This window comes from Macrotis lagotis, chromosome 3 (assembly GCF_037893015.1).
Source record: "Macrotis lagotis isolate mMagLag1 chromosome 3, bilby.v1.9.chrom.fasta, whole genome shotgun sequence".
NCBI classification, from domain to species: Eukaryota; Metazoa; Chordata; class Mammalia; order Peramelemorphia; family Peramelidae; genus Macrotis; species Macrotis lagotis.
Window position 1 is genome coordinate 135,300,196 of NC_133660.1, and position 22,101 is coordinate 135,322,296.

General features: G+C 34.6%; 1 protein-coding gene across 1 annotated transcript; it reads right to left on the reverse strand.

The window, feature by feature from the left end:
* Positions 1–2,669: 2,669 nt before the first annotated feature.
* Positions 2,670–3,218, reverse strand: LOC141516250 (large ribosomal subunit protein uL5-like). The gene has a single exon (XM_074227445.1). The coding sequence runs from the start codon at positions 3,204–3,206 to the stop codon at positions 2,670–2,672; it is 537 nt and encodes a 178-aa protein (XP_074083546.1). The 5' UTR covers positions 3,207–3,218.
* Positions 3,219–22,101: the final 18,883 nt, after the last annotated feature.

Consider the following 22,101-nt stretch of genomic DNA (forward strand, 5'->3'; position numbering starts at 1 on the left):
AAAGACAGAAACAGTGAGTGAGACAGAACAGAGAGAGAGAGAGAGAGAGAGAGAGAGAGAGAGAGAGAGACAGACTAAGACAAAGAAGAAACATGGAGACTATAAGGAGACTGACAAAGGCATACAGAGAGAGAGTGAGTGTCAGAGAGAAAGAAAAAAAATTACTTGAAAAACATATGTGTATATAATTATATATAATCAAGAACAAATGAAATATTTCAATAATAGAAAAGGAAAAAAATTTAAATAATATAACTTCAAATTGATTTGTCCATTTTTGTTAGGTTGATTTTTAAAAAAATTTTGCTAAATTGTAAGATGTTGATGATTCTGGTTGACTGCTGCTAAGATACTTTCAAAATCCATTATTGTCACATTTTGACTCAGCATGGTTACTGCATTGAAAGCTTGTTTGGGGTGTCCATACTGCTCTATTGCTTATTAATCTGTTTGCAATTTTGGGATAACATGACTAGACCTCACTTGAACCTGAAATGATGACACTTTGGCCCAGCATGATAACTCTTGCTAGTCTTTGTTTTAATGTTTTAAAATAACAAAAGACCCAATTAAAGGACCATAGAAAACTCAATAAATTCATTGAAATCTAAAACCACAGGTATTCTATATAACAAATGCTATTTTATTTCAGCAAACTCTACTTGGTTAAGTTTAAATACTATGCCAAGAAATGCATGCCTTTACATTCTGCAGCAAACATGAAATCTACTTAACTTATTAACATATACAATTTATTCAGTGTAGTAGCAAATCCTATTAAATATTTTTTTCTGTTAAATCTTAAGTAATTCACAGATTACAGATATAGGATTATTTAGGACACTGTGTTTCCACGAGAGATTAAGTTCCTTTATCATCTTATGATCTTAAAGGGGAGGAAAACCCTATAATACAATGAATGCATTTACATAGTTTAAAGTAAGAATTTTGTTTAAAATATATCATTTAGGGCTACATTTTGGTGTGATTTTAATAACCTAAATTTTTAATTTAAATTTCACATTTTAATATGCTTTTTTAAACTAATAGGTATGGCCATAACAATCAAACTACCAAATAAATACTTTATCAAGCTAGAAAAAATAGTAACAAAATTCATCTGGAGCAAGAAAAAGGCAAGAATAGCAAGGGAACTGATGAAAAAAGTGTAAAAGAAGGTGGCCTAACTACCAGATCTATAAAGCAGTAGTCATCAAAACTGCCTGGTACTGGTTAAAAAATTAAGAAATGACCAGTGGTTTAGGATAGGTTCAAAAGAAACTGAAGTAAATGACTATAGCAATCCTCTATTTGACAAACCCAAAGACATTAGCCTCTGGGATAAGAACTCACTATTCGACAAAAATTGTTGAGAAAACTGGCAAAAAAGTATGGCAAAAAGGAGGCATAGAGCCACATCTCAGACTCTATACCAAAATAAGGTTAAAATGGGTACAAGATATAAACATAAAGAGCAATACCATAGATAAAATAATAGACCAAAAATACTCATCTATCTGATCTGTGAAAAGTGGATAAATTTATGACCAAACAAGAATTAAAGCACATTATAAACTGCAAAATGAATGATTTTGACTATATAAAATTAAAAAATTTTGCGATAATAAAAATCAATGCTGCCAAAATTAGAAGAAAAGCAGAAAACTGGGAAACAATCTTCACACCCAGGAATTCTGATAAAGGTCTCTTTTCTAAAATATATAGAGAATAGCATCAAATTTATAAAATCACAAGTCATTCCCCAATTGATAAATGGTCAAAGGATATGAATAGACAGTTTCAAATGAAGAAATTAAAGCTACATATATTCATATGAAAACATTCTCCAAATAACTATTGGTTAGAGAAATATAAATTAAAACAACAATGAGGCATCATTTCACACCTATTAGATTAGCCCAGATGAGAAAAAGGGAAAATGATCAGTGTTGGAGAGGTTGTGGGAGGACTGGGACATTGATGCATTGCTGATGCAATCTATTGTGAAGGAATCCATCCTTTCTGCAGAGTAATATGGAACTATGCCCAAAGCAATAAAACTTTTCAAACCCTTTGACCAACTATTCCAATTCTAGGACTATATCTAGAAGAAAGTGTAAATAATGGGAAAAGTTCTACATGGCCCAAAATATTCATAGCAGCTCTTTTTTTGTAGTGGCAAAGAATTGGAAATTGAGGAGATGACCATCAGTTGGGGAACTGCTAAACAAGTTATGGTACATGAATACCATGAATATTATTTTTCTAATATTTCCAAATTACTTATAAAATATGTTTTACCAATTATTTTATTTTTTTTGCAAGGTGATGGGGTTAAGTGATTTGCTTAAGGTCACACAGGTAGGCAATTATTAAATGTCTAAGGCAGGATTTAACCTCAGGTATTCCTGACTCCAGTGCTGATGCTCTGTGCCACCTAGCTGCCCCACCAATTATTTTCAGTGTTTGAGTTCCAAAATCTCTCCCTCCCACCTCTCTCTTCTGAGAAGACATTTTGTTTTTAATTACACAAATTTTACCATATTAACCATGTTGCAAAACCAGAGATAAAAAATACAAGTATAGAAGGTTAATTTTATTTTATTTTATTTTATTTTTTTTACACTTCAGTGATCATTTTATATTGACCTTTTAATAGAAAACAGACTTTATTTGCCAGGAAGGATGATGCCATCATACTTCAGTTGGAACCAGTGCATGGCTTCCTCTTTGCCAATTCTGTGTTTGGCCCCAATGCAGCCTGTCCTACGCTTCTTGTCTGCAATGCTGAACCCGGGTCTGCCCAGCACCACATAGAAGTCCAAGCCGTAGATACGGATGCTTGGGTCGTATTTAATCCCCAGATCGATGTGCTCTTGGATCCCAAAGCCAAAGTTGCCAGTATCTGAGAAGTTATTTTTCCTTAACTCATATTCTCGCACCTTCAGTCCCTTCTCCAGAATCTCTTCAGCTTTGGCCCCATGGACTGTGCAGTGAACTGCAATCTTCTCGTTTCTCCTGATTCCAAAAGACCTGACAGTATAGCGAGCTTTGGAGAACACTGGGGTTTGGCCTGTAAGCTGCTCCAACACTTTGGCTGCCCTGGTCAGCCTGTCCCCACTCTCCCCAACACAGATGTTGAGGCAGAGCTTTCGGATTCTCAATTCCCGCATGGGGTTTTCCTGTTCACTTTGATCTTGCGCCATGGTGGATAACCAGAAGAGAGGTAGAAGGTTAATTTTTAAAAAAGTACTTTGCATCACCCTTCTTTCAGAGTTCACCAATTCTCTCTCTGAATGTGGAGAGTCTTTTTCATCATAAGTCTTTTGCAATTATCTTGGATCATTGTCTTGATCAGAGTAGTCAAGTCTTTCCCAGATATCATCATTACAACACTGCTACTATAGTGCACAGTATTCTGCTAGTTCTACCTTTTTCCTATGAATCAAGTCATTTAAATCTTCTGAATATTTTCTGAACAATTCTGACGATTATTTCTTTTAGTACCATATAGAGCAATTTGTTACATCATTCTACAATTGTTGGGTGTCTCTTCATCTCCAATTCTTTACCATCTCAATAAAATGAGCTGCTATAAATATGTTTGTATACAAAGATCATTTTCTCTTTTCTTTACTCCCTCGAGGATACAGACCCAATTGGTCATAATTCCAAATGGTTCTTCAGAATGGTTTACAATTCCACCAACAGTGCATTATTATCTCAATTTTTCCTTTGTGTCTTGATAGCCAGGTTGACATGTTTGAGGTGATATCTCAGAGTTGTTTTAATATGCATTTATTCAATCAGTAGTTTTTGAGAGTGTTTTTTAATATGAGCATTGACAACTTTTTTTTCTTCTTCAGAAAACTGCTATTCATATTCTTTGATCACTTATCAGTTTGGAAATAACTGTTTTATATATATAAATCTCACTTTGTTCCCAAAAGATTTGAGAAATCAGACTTTTATCAGAGGAACTTGTTTCAATTCTTTCTTAGTTTTCTGTTGGTTTCCTTTCAATTATACCTGCATTAGTTTTATTTCTGCAAAAGTTTTTTTTTTTAATTTCATAAAATCAAAATTATCTACTTTGCTTCCCATAATTTTATCTTTTGTTTGGTCATAAACTCTTCTTTTATCCATATATCTGGAAGACATATTTTTTCTTGTTCCCATAATTTACTTATGATAACAACCTTTGTGTACACATCATTTCTTTATTTTCACCTTTCTTTGGTATAAAGCGGAAGATGTTGGTCTGTGATTAGTTTTTGTCAAACTGCTTTTTGGTTTTCCCAAGGAATTTTTGTTAAATATACACTTTTTACTTCACAAGCTTAGATCTTTGTGTTCATTAAATAAAACTAAATACTAAAACTAAAAAATAAAAACTAAATAAAACTATGGGCATGTGTTACTTTTGGATACCAATCTATTCTCTTTATCCACTAATTTTTCTTACAATGTATTACATTGTTTTGATAATCACCGCTGTAATATAATTTGAAATCAGGAACTGTTAGACCCTTCTGCCCCTTTTTAAATCCCCTTTCTTTTCTACTACTCTATTAGGAAAGATAGATTTCTATTGCCAACTATATATATATGATATATATATATATCATATATATGTATATATAGTATATACAATGTATATTACTATATATTGCATATATATTATTATATTATATTGCCTAAATGTCATATACATTGTATATATTACATATATATATATATATATACATAAATAAAATATAGTTTTCCTCTTTGAATCAATTTAAATGTAAGGTTCAAGTGTGTCCTACATTTTGCCTGCCATTCTGAAAGCTCTTTATTATGCACATTTTTAAGTGAGATAATTTTCCCTAGTCTTCTTCTCCCTTCCCCTTCTCCCAAGGCATCTTTCTTACCTATTTTATTTTTATCATTCTAACATAATCAACTCACATGGTCACAGTTTTAACTCATAATGATTTCTCTTCCTCATTAACTTGTATATGCTTCTATTGAATCTTGTATTTATTTCAAAGTCATTTTTTTAAAAATTCAACTGTGATCTTTTGTTCAGGAACTTTGTAAAGTGCTATGTTTCACTAACTGTTCATTTTTTCTATTGAAGATTTATACTCAGTTTTGACAGATAGCTGATTATTGGTTGCAATCCAACATCTTTTGCCTTCTGGAATATCATATTCCATGCCCGTTTTGTATAACATTTTAGCTGTTAAATCTTGCATGATCCTGACTGGCACTTCATGATATTTGAATGATTAATTTCTGGAATTTTCTCTTTGACCTGAGAGCTCTGGAATTTGGCTATAATATTGCTGTAATTTTTCTTTTGGGGATTTCTTAATCAATGGATTCTTTTAATTTCTATTTTAACCTCTGGTTCTAAGATACCTAAGCAGGTTTCCTTGAAAATTTCTTGAAATAAGACGTCTGGCTTCTTTGTTTTATTGTGGCTTTCAGATAATCCAGTATTTCTAACATTATCTTTTCCTAATTTATTTTCCAGGCCAATTTTTTTTACAAAGACACATTTCATATTTCCTTTTTTTCCCTTTTTTGACTTTTTTATTGTTATTTGATATGATACTGAATCATTAATTTTCAGTTTCCCAAATTTAATTATAAATATACATAAATACATATATAAGTATACAATAATTATAATATGTAAGATAAAGTTTAAGTAATGAGCTTTTGTACCTCATTTTCCATTTGACCAATTCTGCTTAAATTTTACGGAGTTATTTTCATCTGTTAATTTTTAAACTCTTTTTCAAATTTACCAAATTTGTTCTTGAGGTTTCATTGTCTTCCAAATTTCTTGTGCCTCTTCTACCTAGCTGATAATTATCTTTTTGGAGTAATTTTCTTCCTTTTATTTCATTCTTTACATAATTATTTTGTTTGTATTATTTTTGGGGGGTTAATGCAAGTCAATGTGGACTTGCCCAAGGTTACACATCTAGGTAATTGTTAAGTGTCTGAGGCAAGATTTGAACTCATTTCCTCCTGACTCCAGGACCTGTGCTCTATCCATTATGCCACCTACCTGTCTCTTTTATATAATTTTTTGAAAATCATTTTTAGTTCTTAAATATATTCCTATTGGATTTGTATACAATTCACATTTTCTTTGTGATTTTTCTTGTAGCCCTTTTGATTACATTTTCTTCATTGGTGTCTTGCTTTTCCTCGCTAAGTTCCTTTTTTTCTTTGCTAATTTTCCCTCCCTATTTCTTTTTTCTTTTTTTTTTTCTTTTTTAGGAGTTTTTTTTGGCCAGGCAAGTGGGGTTAAGTGGCTTGCCCAAGGCCACACAGCTAGGTAATTATTAAGTTTCTAAGGCCAAATTTGAAGTCAGGTACTCCTGACTCCAGGACTAGTGCTCTATCCACTGTGCCACATAGCTGCCCTCCTATTTCTTTTTTAAAAATTTTATTTATTTAAGGCAATGTGATTAAGTGAATTGCCCAAGGTCATGCAGTCATTATTAAGTATCTGAGACTGCATTTGAACTCATTCACCCTGACTCCAAGGCTGGTGCTCCATCCACCACAACTGCCTCACATTTCCCACGCTATTTCTGTATTTGGAACTTTGAGTTAATGTTGGGGTCTATTCCCAGTGCTTGCCTGAGAGATGGGGATACTCTGTATCAAGATTTAGGCTTTTTTGCAATACTGTTTTCAGAGACACTCCTGGGGTTCTAGAAGTTTTCAGTGTATGCTACATAGTTGGAAGTGCTCTTCAAGTTGCTTTTGTTACAAATACTTTGTCCCAGCACTGTAGCTTTATTCACATTGGTTCCAGGCCAGTCTTCTCAATGTTACCACTCTCTCTTTCTGACTTCCTATGCTGCCCTGGAAGTATTTCTCTTTATTAACTTTTGTTGGATCTGTCACTAAAAATTTGAGCCATAATTTTAAAGTTGTTTGAGACAAAATGTTGGGAGAACTATACAGAGTGTTCTTTTTTACTATCTTGATTTCATCCTCAGAAATCAATCCTAGACCTCTTTTTTGCTTCATTTTCATGACCTCATCTATATCATGCATTAAATTGAAAAGAACATCATTTTTTCTTGAATTCCAAATTTTTTCCTTCCCTGACTTTCCCCCATCCTCCCCCAAACAGCAAGCAATCTGATTATAGACTATATATGCACAGTAATATTAAGCATATTTCCAAAGTAGCCATACTATGAAAGAGAAATCAGAACAAAAAAGAGAAAAAGAACATGAAAAAGAGAGATAAAAAATTAAAAAAGTAAAAATAGTATTAAAATAGAATGCTTTTATCTAAATTCAGATTCTATGCTTTCTTTTTTTAAAAAATAATTTGTTTGCTTCTTACAATTACACCTTAAATAGTTTTCAACAGTCATTTGCTGAATGTTTTTATTTTCAATTGAAATGTTATTTTATTTCTTAAATTAAAAATGATACTTTTTTCAACAGTTATTCACTTGCAAGTTTATGAGTTCAATATTTTACTAACACTCTCACTTCCCTCCCCCCCTTTCCATGGCAGCAAACAATTTGGTAAAACTTGTACATGTACATTCGTATTTAACACATTTACATATTGTTCCTGTTGTAAAAGAGGAAGTATAAGGAAAAAGAAAAAAAATGAGAAAGGAAAAATATAAAATAAGTATTTTAAAAAGTGACCATAATATTACTTTGCTCTTCATTCATACTCTATAACTTTTTCTCTGATTGTAGAGAAGCATTATATATAACAGGACACTCAGGATTGTACTTGATCTCTGAAATGCTGAGAAGCACTGCATCCATCATAGATGATTGCCTCACAATGATGCTAATGTGTACAATGTTCTCTTGCTCCAGCTCCCTTCACTCAACATCAGTTCATGTAAGTTTTTCCATGCTTCTCTAAAGTTTGACCTCTCATGATATCTTTATTTTTTATTTTTTTATTTTCTTTTAGGTTTTTGTAAGGTAAATGTGGTTAAGTGGCTTGCTCAAGGCCACACAGCTAGGTAATTATTAAGTGTCTGAGACCAGATTTGAACCCAGGTACTCCTGACTCCAAGGCCAGTGCTTTATCCACTACGCTACCTAGCTGCCCCTCTCTCATGATATCTTAGAGAACAATAGTACTCCAATGCATTCATATACCCCCAAATGATGGGCAGTCCCCCAATTTCCAATTCTTTAGCACTACAAAAAGAGTGTCTATAAATATTTTTGAATATGATATTTTTCCCATTTTTTATTTTTCATTGGACTATAGACTTAGTGTTGGCTTTGATATGCACAGTTTAATTGTGGATAATTCCAGATTGCTTTCCAGAATGAATGGATCACTTCACAACTCCACAAACAGTACATTAATGTCTCAATTTTCCCACAACCTCTCCAATGTTGATCATTTTCCTATTTTTAATCATCTTAGATAATCTGATATGTGTGAAATGGTACCTCATAGTTACTTTAATTTGTATTTCTCTAATCAATAATGATTCAGGGCATTTTTTGATATGACTATAAATAGCTTTAATTTCTTCGTTTGAAAACTGCCTCTTCATATCCTTTAATCATTTATAAATTGGGGAATGATTTCCAATCTTATAAATTTGATTCAGTTCTCTATGTATTTTAGGAGTGTGTCCTTTATTAGAAACACTAGCTATAAAAATCACTTCCAAGCTTTCTCTGATCATTCATTTCACCCTGCTCCTCCTTAAAAGTTTTTTGCTTCTGACTACACTTCCGAATAACAAGCCTCCCTTCTATCACCTGCATCCCTTTCCCCTTCTACTTTCCTGGAGGTAAGGTAGATTTTTATACCCAATTGAATGTGTATGTTATTCTCTCTTTGAACCAATTCTGATAAGAGTAAAGTTCACTCTCTCCTCCTCACTTCTGTCCTCTTCCTCTTTAATGCGAGGTAATTTAACCTATTTTACCTCTCCCTTTTTTTCTCCTCTCACTACTTAATTTTATTTTTAGATGTTATCCATTCATATTCAATTCACACCTTTGCTCTTACTCTCTCTTTACACACACACACACACACAAAACACACATGCATGATCCTTTAACTAGCACACACACAAACACATGCATTATCTTTTAACTAGCCTAATAATGAAAAAGTGTTCTCATAAGTTATCATCTTCATAGGTAAGAATATAAACAATTCAATATGATTAAGTGCCTGATGTTTTCAATTTCCTGCTTACTTTTTTTTTAGATTTTTTCAAGGCAAAGGGGGTTAAGTGGCTTGCCCAAGGCCACACAGCTAGGTAATTATTAATTGTTTGAGGCCAGATTGGATTTGAACTAAGATACTCCTGACTCCAAGGCCTGTGCTCTATTCACTGCGCCACCTAGTTGCCCCCATTTACCTTTTTATTCATCTTGAGAATCGATTTTCATGAAATGCCCATCCAATAAATAATATGTTCAGTTTTGCTGGGTAGTTAATGCTTAGTTTAATTCAAGTCTTTTTGGAATATAATATTCTAAGTCCTATGATTTTTTAAAATATAGAACCTGCTAAATCTTGTGTTTTTCTGATTGTGACTCCATGATAATTATATTTTTAAATTTTTGATTGCTTCTCTTTTTTTCCCTTGACCTAGGAACTTGGTATTTTGGCTATATTGTTCTTGGTAGTTTTCATTTTAGAATCTCTTTGAGGAGGTGAGTGGAGGATTCTTTCAATTTTTATTTTACCCTCTTGTTCTATTATCAATATTCCTTGATAATATATTGGATATGATATCTAGGTTAATTGTGATCATGATTTTTAGGTAGCCCAATAATGTTTACATGATCTTTCCTGGATCTCTTTTCTAGATCAGTTGTTTTTCAAATGACATGTATACCATTGACTTCTGTCTCTTTTATTCTTTTGGTTTTGTTTTATTGTTTCTTAATATCTCATAGCATCATTAGCTTCTATACTATACTATACTATACTATACTATACTATACTATACTATACTATACTATACTTCTATACTCAATTAGCACTTATAAGAAATTATTTGCATCATTACGCTTTTGTACCTCCTTTCCAATTTGGCCAATTTTAATTTTTAAGGAACTTTTTTATTCAGTGAATTTTTGAGCCGCTTTTCCCATTTCATCAGTTCTGCTTTTTTTTTTAAGAAATTCTTTTCCTCACTGACTTTTTGAACCCCTTTTTGAACCCTTTTTACCATTTACCTTACCTTTTTTTAAGATGTAATTTTGTTCAATTAAGATGTAATTTTGTGTCTTCTTACCAAGCTATTCACTTATTTGTTTATGATTTTCTTGCATTATGTTCTCTTTCCAATTTCTCTCTTTCTAATTTAATATTCAATATCTTTTTTGAGTTCTTCAATGGCCTGAGACCAAATTATATTTTATGGAGGATGTAGGACTTTGTTATCTACTTTGACTTTGTTATCTCCTTCTAAATGTGTGTCTTGAATTTTCTTAGTAGCATAGTAAATTTCTATGATCGGATTATTTTTTCTGCTGTTTTCTCATTTTCTCAGTGTATGACTTACCCCAAATTTCTGGGATTTTGTGTAGCCATTTTCAAAGATACTTCTTGGTACCTATAAGTTTTCAGTTATTCCATGGTGATATGATTTAAGGAGAGGTCTTCTGGTCTGTGCTCTAATCTGTGAATGACCACAAATTCTTTTTCTGTCTTGGAACCAAGGGTGGATCCCTTTACACTGTGACCCCAAGTTCTGATTTTTAGACCCCTTCCTTTCCCTGTGACTACCACCCAGGAATAAGACCAGGATCTGATTAAGGGCTAAGAAACAAAATCTTAGCAGCAAAGAAACCCACAGAATCTCATTTTTGACTCATTGTTGGGCCCCCCTTAGCATGTTTGCTCTGAGACCTCTGGAAAAAGCCACTTCTAAATCTCACACAGTTTTCCTGAGTCCTGTTACTGGACCGTGCTCCACTCTTATTAGGTGAAATAGACCTTTCCCAATGACCTTCTAAGGAGTTTTTGTCATCAGTGGCCATAAAGTTCTGGAAAAACATGATTGCTACCACTGATTCAGTCTCCCAAAGATCTGTTCCTGGTTCGCTGAGGCCAGGGTTATATTGCATGGCCTGTGGGGGATTGCACTCCTTTCCTACCCCAATACATCAGATCTTTACTTCAGATCTTCCAAGTTTTCTTGGAGTATAAAATGATTTCACTCCATCTTCTTGTGGCTTCTGTCACTCTAGAATTTGTTTAGAGTTATTATTTTAAGGTTTTGTAAGTGCTAAGGGGATAGCTTGGTTGAGTCCCTGCCTTTACTTCACCATCTTGGCTCTGCCTTCTTAAGTCATTAGCTTTCATTTGCTTAATTCTAATTATTAAGGAAATATTTTCATCAATTAGTTATTTTAATATACTTTTCTATTTGGCCAATCCTACTTTTTTGTTTTTTGCTTTTTTATTGTTGTTGTTTTTTGCATGGCAATGGGGTTAAGGGACTTGTCCAAGGTCACATAGTTAGGTAATTATTAAGTGTCTAAGATCAGATCTGAACTGAGATCCTCCTGACTCCAGGGCCAGTGCTCTATCCACTGTACCACCTAGGTGTCCCTGGCCAATCCTACTATTAAAGGAGTAATTTTCTTCAGTGGATTTTTTCATTTGCCATATTCATTAGTCAAGGAGGTGGCTGTTGGTTTTTTCCACCCTTTTGGCCAATTCTGTTTTTTAAGAGTTCTTTTCTTTTGGCAATCGCTGTGCTTCCTTTCCAAGATAATGATTCTTTACTTACAGTTCTCCTGTATATCTCTTTTTTCTTGTCCCATTTTCCCTTCTACTTCTTTTACTTGATTTTTGAGAATTCTTTTAGAACTCTTCTGAGAGAATTTTTTGTTTCTATTTTATATTTTCAGAAAAGTTTATATATTATTTTGAGCTTTCACAGGTGGGTAAAAAATATTACCTTCTGAGATAGTATTTTATCACCCTAGTTGCTTTTATGGTCAGGACTTTTTTATTGTTATTTGTTTGCTCAATTTTTTTGATGTTGAGCCTTTCTCCTGGTACACAGAGGGAAGTGTCCTAAGATTTTTGTGCAGGTACTAGAAAACTGGTCACTAACTTTCGTTGTTGGGGCATCAAGTATTAGTGTCTTGTTCTCTGTGATGGAATTACCTGACCTTCTTGGATCCACTGTGCTGGGGTTCCCAGCTTTTCTTCTACACTGGTGCTGGAGTTCTCACAATTAACCTGTTATGCAGTTGGCCTGCTGATCTCCTTGGTTGTGGATCTGTGTTGCAGTTGTGAGTCTCCTGTTGGTTTACCTGTTCCCCACCAGAGATGGACTGTGCTCCTTCCTCTCTGCCCAAGTGAGACAGACGTATCCTCAAGTCCTTCCAAGATATTCTAAGTTGGAAAATTGTTCCTTTTTGTCTTTTTTTGAGTTGTCACTCCAGAAACTGTTAAGCAGCCTGATTTAATGTTGTTTTTGAAGGAAACTGAGGAAAGCTCAGGAAACTTCCTGACTTCTCTCCTACATCTTGCTTATATCCTGATTCTCCAAATCTAGGTCTTTTTAAGTCATACAGCATCATGGTGAAATATCAGTTTGTTTCAAAAAGATTTGAGGAGTGAATGAATTAAAAACTTTAAGCTCAAAGTTCATTAGAGTGGAAGTTATAGAAAGTCCCATTTAGGCTTGATATAAGGAGACATTTTATATATTTCATATATTTTATAAGGAAGTATAATATTTTAAGTAACTAAAAGAAGAATGTTTTGCTTTAGGAAATAATATAGCACCTCTAATTGCAGGTGTTCAGGAAAAGATAAAAGATTATATATTTTTAGGAATAACAATAACAATAATATTAATATTACTAATAATAATAAGAAGAAGAATGAGACTGAGGAAGAGATGGAATAGGAGGAGAAAAGGGTGAAAGAGGAATAAGGAGGAGAATAAAGTTTCATTTAATTCTTTATGATCTACAAAATGTTTTGTAATTACTATCCTTTTCATCCTCACAATATATGTTAAGTATTATGATATTATAATAGGTGGATATTTCTTGCCCAGTATCACATAGCTGGTCTTCATGAATTCAAGTCCAGGATTATGTTGATCTAGTCAAATGGTATAAAGATTATTTCTGCTCATGTTATAATTAGACTAAATAACATGTAAAATCTATAGAGATTCCTAGAATCACTGAGAACAGGAAGTTGATGTTTGATCATCTGGAGTTCTCTCACCATTGGATTCAAGAAATAATGCAAAGTCCTTAGAATTCTGCCTGATCAAAATGGGTGTGATGTCTACTTAATCCTAATGATACACATTTGTCTTTTAGAAAAAGATCCAAAGAATAAATGATATATGGTATTCTACCACTTCTGCCACAATTAATGTGTATCTGTTGAAGTTTCATGGATATTCGATGCTTAGTATCTACTGCTGCTAGAAGACTTTCATAAGCAGTAAAATCTGATTGTGAAACAGTGAATTTTGGTTTATCAACATCTTAATCACTCAATAAATTTGTTGATCTTTCCTTCTGTAAGCAGAACTGAAAGGGCCTATATGATGGCAAACAAATCACATTACCAGGCCAAAGTTTTTCATCTCCAAAATGAAGGACTAAGTGACATCAAATGCACTTGTGCAATTTAAATCTTTCATCCTAAGGATGTACAAAGATATGCATTCTGTATCTTCTTTTCTAGCATCTTGAGTTAAAAGGAAAGGAAAGATCACAATAAAATATGGGAGTGGATCTTGAGTAGCTGTCCATTATATCTATTGTCCATTATATCTATCATTGTCCATTATATCTGTCATCTTAGTTAAGGGGAAATCTCAAATTAGCAATGAGTTTTACTATAGTTGTTAAGAATATAACTACTGGGGGCAACTAGGTGCGCAGTGGATAGAGCACTGGCCTTGGAGTCAGGAGTACCTGAGTTCAAATCCAGCCTCAGACATTTAATAATTACCTAGCCGTGTGGCCTTGAGCAAGCCACTTAACCCCATTGCCTTGCAAAAATCTAAAAAAAAAAGAATATAACTACCAGGCCTCTACCTTTTATTGGTAGAGAATGACAAAAATATACTTTTCTTTTTGAATGGGTTTTCCTTTCCCAGATAATTTTCCAGGTAAGGAAACTGAGGTATATGGGTTAAGTGTTTTGCTCGGGACCATACTGATATTGTCTAAGTTCTAACATCAAAACTGATACTTTATCCATTGTGATATCTAATTACCTCTATACTGTGTGTTAATTCTGGCAAAATAGAAACTAGAGAACACCAGAAATGTCATGTTTACTCTGCTTATCATAAGATCTTTATATATCCCAATATCAATTCACAAAACATAGCTATGAGTTCATCTGTCCCATAATTCAATATCACTGTAAGTTGGGTAGAATCAAATTTACTGAAATGTTATAGACCTTTGCTCATAGGATGAGTGGAGATGTGGTCAAAACAACAGACAATACTTATAATGTGGCATGAGTCATGATTTGAAACAAGGTCAAAGATATTGTGAATTGTTAAATATTGTCATATATTAAAAGTAGAATCATAAGGATCACAAAATTTGTTGTGACTGTCTTTTCTCATTACATTAAAATTATTTCCTTATTTCTCTTGACTTAGGAAAGATGAACCTATTCTTTGCTGCAATGGAATGATGGCTGGACAGTTTCTAAAACCATCCAACCAAATCCAACTTCTTTAGTCCTTTAATGAACACTATATTCAATTATCTTTCCATATTAGTTAAATTATCTGCAGGTACATTTGATAGTTATCAAACTCCTTGTTCCTTTCTATGTCTTCCCAAGATCAAGGCTCTGCCTATTTTTGATATCATAAATTCTTGTCAGAGATATGTGCAACTCCTATATATGAGAGTAGGTTATAATTGCCTCAAAGAGGTGATATCTGGTTCAACAGAGGAAAAGTTTAAAGCTTACACAGTTAATAGAGAAAGAGGTACAAGAAATAATTTGTAATGAATGAATAGTAAATGTGGTTGTGTTGGAGACAAGCCTCCTAATTGACTTTTGATAAGAGAGTAGAATTTGAATCATTTTCTCACTGTCCAATTGATTGACTCTTGATTAAAGTCAAAGATACTTGAAATACTGTTATCACCTTCAGGGAGCCTAGCCCCACTTTGATGGCCATTCTGATGAGCAGGCAAAATATGAGTTATAGACTATATTAGTTAATAATTAGCTAAAAATAAGCAATGTTTCTATAGTCTTTTCGATTTAACAGATAGCTTTCTTCCAAGAAGTCCTGAAAGACTGCAATCATAATTATCATTCCAATTTTAAAAAAAATGGATGAACAAAGTTTAACAAAGTCATACAGCTAACAAATTGCTGAATTGAAGAGTCAAACAAAATCTCCTGATTCAAATCTATGTCTGTTTTGTTGTTGTTTTTGATGATGATGATGATAAATGATGCTACTTTTTATACCTCAAAGAGCTTTAAATTAGTTCTGTGGTCTAGAAATGTCTGCAAGCTGAGGACAAGCTGAATATAAGGTAAAGAGCACTAGAATGTAGACACAGAATAGGAAAGAACTTTAGAAACCTTCCATCTAACTCTTTCCTTTTATAGACAAAATTAAGGGTCAGAGATATTAAAAGATTTGTCCAAAGTAAATGAAGATCAAGAATTTAAATTTATGTATTCTGGCTCTAAATTGTCCATTCTTTCTAGGGATAAAATTCTACACTAAAGAGAAATAAAAACATTAGATGTCAATAGAGAATAAGAATAGTAGAAATAAAATTCTCCAGCAAATTAGAGAACTGAGTTTCAGGTCTGCCTTTATCTATTGTCTATGATCCAAGTGTCTCAAAATTGAAAAAAAGAAAATTTAGATTAGATCATCTCTTAGAGAGATGGAAGAAATTATTTAGTTATCCAAGATCTCTATTTATCTCCCAATACCAAACATCTTCAATGGAGGAATTTAGGAAACAGCATAATGTCTCCTGGGAAGCCAGAGCAATCTACCAAATTCAGGATAAGAGGTTTCTTGAGTTCTCAGTTTCATTCATCATTTTAGAAGTAATTTCATAGTTCTATAATAAGATATCCATAAAGGCCTTTGAAAACATGTGAGTGGGACTTAGAAATATTAAAATAAGCTAAGAGATTATAGCCATTCTGAGTGGTTTTGTGTAGGGTTATGCATATCCTCCATATCATGGATCTCAAAAAGTTATGCTACATATATATATATATATATATATGTAGCATAAATTATATATATATATATAGTGAAAGTATATATAGCTTAATACATATAAATATTATATAATCTATATACAACTTAATATGACTCTCTTGACTTCAAATTTTACTTAACCAGTTTTTTACATTTGTTGTACACATTCACTCACACATTTTCTTTTAGTTTTGTCATTTATTGAGTAATAAATAAGATCTCAGTTCTTTTAAAACTAATATTGTACAAGAGGCAATGTTACATAGCAGAAAGAATCCTGGAACTGAATTCCCTCACTAGGAGAGTTCTGTGCCAAAAAAGCAATAGATGTGGATGAAAAGTAACTTTAGTTATTTGTGATCTATCCCATCAAACAATTTAAGTAAATTGACCTCATTAAAAACTTATTATCATAATAATACACATAATAATACACAATGTTTGAAGTTCAAATTTTGTTCTTTAGGGCCATCAATATAAACCTAAGGAATCTCTTTATTTAGAACTCTGGAAATTCCCTTATGGTATTGTAAAGTTGTAGGATCAGATAAATTTCTGTTGTCAGAATGAATTCAAGTCTACTCTCTCATGAGAGATCATATTCTGTCATATGCTGTACAATCAGTATAAACTATATTTTTATTAAACTTTTGGAATCTAGTTGACTTGCTTCAATTCCCCTCCATTAGATTTGGTTAATGCTTTTGTATTTTTAAAAGACATATATGCTATTCAGTTTGCTTAGTGATGTTTTCAAAATATCAACTCAAATGGAATAAGACCACTTTTAACTGCATGCCTCATTATACAATTTAATTTTAATTTAAATCCACAATCAATGTGAGATGTCTCAGTATAAGGCATACAAGTTCAGGTCCTGTGCCACATACCAGATGTAAATGTAGCATTTTCCCCCTCAATAAATCACATTTTATCTGCATATTTTATTTCCTGATTAATGGAGTATTAAAATTGCTCTGCATAATTCCTGTAAAATATTATCTGCAATTTTATTATTAAAATTTAACTTAATTTAATTCAGTTTTAAGCATTCTGGCTAAAAATAAAATATGATTAAGTTATACAAATGGGAATAAGTAAACCAGCAGGGAAATAATGTGGATTTAATCCTTGGAGGAAAAAAGTTTCTAGAAAAATTTTGTATGAATTGTGTGCACAATCACATGTATACACATATTGTATAGATGTACATATATGCAATTTATTTTTGTATATGTGTATGGATGCATATATGATGTAACATGTGTGAGTGCATATTTAGAAACTGGACTTCTGATATCATTGTTCTCTTCTTTTGAAGCACTTCATCTTAACAATGCATAATCTTAGACAGTTATTTAGTGCATTTAAGTGATTTGCCAAGGATAAAAAGCTAACATGTAACATATATGGGCTTTGAATCTTTCTTCCTGGCTTTCAATGCCACAGTGCTTATCTTCTTAAATTCAGTAATTTAGAACTTTATTAACTCAATCTAATGCCAGTATGTGTGTCAAAGTGTAGATTGCTCTCATGTTCATTTCTTTACTCTAAAATGAATTAACAAAAAACTTTTTTACTTTACTATTACTACAATGCATGGGCCAGGCATAAAATCTCAAATAATGTCTTTTCAAGATACTAGAAGATACACTGCTTTCAAGAGCAAAGATCCTTGGGGGTGGCTAAGTGGTGCAGTGGACAGAGCACAGGCCCTGGAGTCAGGAGTACCTGAGTTCAAATCCAGCCTCAGTCACTTAATGATTACCTAGCTGTGTGGTCTTGGCCAAGCCATTTAACCCCATTGCATTGCCAAAAGAAAATCTAATTAAAAAAAAAAAGAGCAAAGAACCTGAAAGTAGGCTCTGCCCTGAGCTAGGCGTAACAATAACTTTGTAAGCAGCTTCAAGATGATCTTAACCACAGCAAAATCCAGGGATTGACTCTGGTCATGAAGTCTTTCTATGAATCAAACTTATATACCCGTTCCTCCTCATTATTATAACTACAGACCACCCTGTAGCCATATGTATGAGTACTCAATTCTCCTCACACTAAAGCAGGTGGGGCTCTAGAACATTATCCTTTCTTTTTGTCTGTTATGCTCACTTTGAAATTAAGCTTCTATTTAATTTGTAACTCTCTTGTCTTAACCTACTTTGTTCTGCTCTGATGACCCATAGTTTAGAGAATGGTTCTGGTCAAGTTGACAGGTTTAAATTCTTAGAAAAAGAATTTAATGCAACAACCATTGATTAAAGAGAGAAAGAAGAAAACAAACATTTATTAAGTGCCTACTCTTTGTCAGCACTAGGATAAATCCTGTCCAAATATTATCATTTGAATGTCACAATGACACTGTGAAGTAGGGATTATTATTTTCCCTATTTTACAGTGAATGAAAATGAGGCAGGCAGAGGTTAAGTTGCTTGCCAAGAGTCACACATCTAGCAAGTCTCTATTTTGCTGTTGACTCTTCCTCTCTGATCATTCTCTATGTCAATGCAATCTCAGATATGAACAAAAAATACTCTATTTTTTCACAGAAAGTTTGAAAAACATTTTTCTTCATTAAAAACATGTTATCAAAACAATATTTATACTCACACAAGATTTCCTTAATTATCTACTATATCTGCCACAGAGGAAAAAACACAAAACCTAGTATCTGCCATTAATCTGTTTACTGTTTTAGAGTATACAATAGTTTCATAGAAAAGAATTATAGGGGGCGAAGCCAAGATGGTGACAAAAAGGGATCGAGTCTTAGGCTCTCTCTGGTAAAACTTGAAACTAAGGACTCTAACTAAACTTTCAAGAGACAGAAACCACAAAGGGACCCAGTGAGGCAGTTCTCCTACTCAAGGTAACCTGGAAAAGAGCAGAAAGTCTCTACTCCCGGCATCAGAGTGGCTTCCCACCAGAGGGGTGGGTGCCAGAGCGAAAGAACATCAACCTCCCGGAGGCAGCCCCAGGGAGCTCGGAGCCTCAGCTTACAGAAGTGGGGGAGTCTCCTGAGCTGCACCCCGGGGAGCACCGGGCATAAAGGGGGTGAACAGTGGGGGAACTCTGCCAGAGCAAGCACATGGAGCCCAGCCTTCAGGGAACACAGCTAGCAACTTGGTCTTTCAGCAGCCCAGATGTGGAAACAGAAGCAGATGGAGCCAGTAAGCAGGAGCGCCAGGGCATGAGCCCATTGAGCTGAGGGAGGGGAGTGAAGAGAGACTGGAGAGTTTTTCTATCCTCTGCCCCTGGAACAGGACTCTGGGGCTCTGACCACATTCAGATCCTGGTCGCAGTCTAGGCCCCCCCATAGAACAGCAGGCCTCCCCCCCACTTCAGCCCCGTGGCAGAGGGGGGCGCTTATGGTCATTCACAGACCAGAAGGGAGGACAGAGCCTCACACACTGAGACCCTTGTGGGAGTGTCCCAAAAGCTCAGCAAGAACCCCAAAACCAGTCCCAGGATGGAAAACGAACAAGCAGAGAAACAAGAGGAAGACCATTGAGAAATATTTTGCATATGAGGACAAGAAGGATCAAAATACTCAGTCTGAAGATGAGGAAGCACAAGCTCCTGCATCTAAAGACTCCAAGAAAAACAGAAATTGGACTCAGGCTATGACAGAGCTCAAAAAAGACTTTGAAAATCAAATGAGGTTGTTGGAAGAAAAACTGGGAAAAGAAAGGAGAGAGATGCAGGAAAAACAGAAAATGAAGTCAGCAGCTTACTCAAGGAAATCCAAAAAAATGCTGAAGAACATAGCATGCTAAAAACCAGCTTAGGTCAAATGGATAAAACAGCTTAAAAAGTTATTGAGGGGAAGAATGCCTTAAAAAGCAAAATTAGCCAGATGGAAAAAGAGATAAGAAAACTCTCTGTGGAGAACAAATCCTTCAGACAAAGAATAGAATTCAGGTAGATTGATGAATTTACCAGAAATCAGGAATCAATACTTCAAAACCAAACAAATGAAAAAAATTAGAAGTAAATGTGAAATATCTCATTGAAAAAAACAACTGATATGGAAAACAGACTTAGGAAAGATAATTTAAAAATTATTGGAATACCTGAAAGTCATGATCAGTAAAAGAGCCTTGACATCATTTTCAAAGAATTACTACAGGAAAATTTCCCTGATATTGTAGAAGCAGAGGGCAGAATAGAAATGGAGAGAATCCACCGATCCCCCAGAGAAAGAGAACCCAAAAAAACAACCCCTAGGAATATTATAGCCAAGTTCCAGAACTCCAAAGTCAAAGAGAAAATATTACAAACAGCCAGAAGGACACAGTTCAAATATCGTGGAGCTGCAGTCAGGATCACACAGGACTTAGCAGCAACTACATTGGAAGCTCGGAGGGCTTGGGATATAATATACCAGAAGCCAAAAGAGCTTAGAATGCAGCCAAGAATGAACTACTCAGCAAGGCTGAATGTCCTCTTCCAGGGAAAAAAGATGGACTTTCAATGAACCAGGGGAATTTCAAAGGTTCCTTTTGGAATGGCCAGAGCTGAGCAGAAGGTTTGGTCTTCAGATACAGGACTCAGGTGAAGCATGGAGATTGGAGGAGAGGGGAAAAATATGAGAGACTTAATGAGGATGAACTGCATGTATTCCTGCATAGAAAAATGACACTGATAATACTCATATGAACCTTCTCAGTTAATAGAGCAGGTAGAGGGAGCTTTTATAGTTCAAGCACAGGAGAAAGCTGAATTCGAAGATAAAACATGGTGTAAAAATGGAGTCAATAGGAAAAAGGAAAATGTAATGGGAGAAAGAAAAAGGGGAAGAGGAATAGGCCAAGATATTTCATATAATAAGATTTTTTTATTACAACGACCTATTGCAATGATATGGAAGGGGGAGGCACGGGGGAATGAGGGAAACTTTGCTCTCATCAGAGGTGATTAGGAGAGGAAACAGCGTGTATACTCAATGGGGTATAGACATCTGGAGTAAGAAGGAGGAGGGAGCAGGGGAAAGGGGTGGGGATGTGAATAAAGGAGGAGAGGATGGACCACGGTGGGAGAGTGGTCAGATATAACACATTTTCTTTTTTACTTCTTCCAAGGGGCTGGGATTGGAAGGCCTGGACAGGACCATAGGGCCAGGTGGATTCTGGGCCTAAGGGGTGGTATGGGGGCTCAGGGCTTCTTGGCCCCAGGACCAGGGATCTGTATGCTGTGCCACTCAGCAACCCTACAACAGAGTCAGAGTGAAAAGAGAGAGAAAATATAGTACATGGTAGTGGAGAAAAAAGAAAGGAGGGAGTTGTGATCAGCAATGGCAATGTTGGAAAAATATGGAAGCAACTTTTGTGATGCACTTATCATAAAGAATGAGATCCACCCATGACAGAGTTGTTGGTGTTGGAACAAAGACTGAAGCACATTTTTTATTATTATTATTTGGGGGAGGGTGCAGGGTAAATGGGGCTGGGTAGCCTGCCTGGGGCCACGTAGCAGGGTGATCTTTGGGTGTCTGAGGCCAGATTTGGACCCAGGTGCTCCTGGATCAAGGGCCAATGCTCTGTCTGCCACCCAGCCACCCCTACTATGATTACCATTTTATTTTATTTTTTGTCTTTTTTTCCCTTCTTTTTGGTTTTTGCAGGGCAGTAGGCTTCGGGTGGCTTGCATGTCACACGGCTGGGTGATTGTTGGGTCTACAGGGCTGGATGTGGGCTCGGGTGCTCATGGCTCCAGGGCTGGTGCTTCGTCCATTGTGCCACCTGGCCATACCTACAATTATTACTATTATTTTTTAATTTCAATTTTTTTCTCTCCCCTTTACTTTATCACCCAAGCTAGTCTATATTCATGGCGGGGGGGATATTTTGTTTACTGTTAAACAAGA

Excerpts from the sequence above, each read along its gene's own strand:
- LOC141516250 (XM_074227445.1), bottom strand. The coding sequence starts at position 3,206 with ATGGCGCAAGATCAAAGTGAACAGGAAAACCCCATGCGGGAATTGAGA.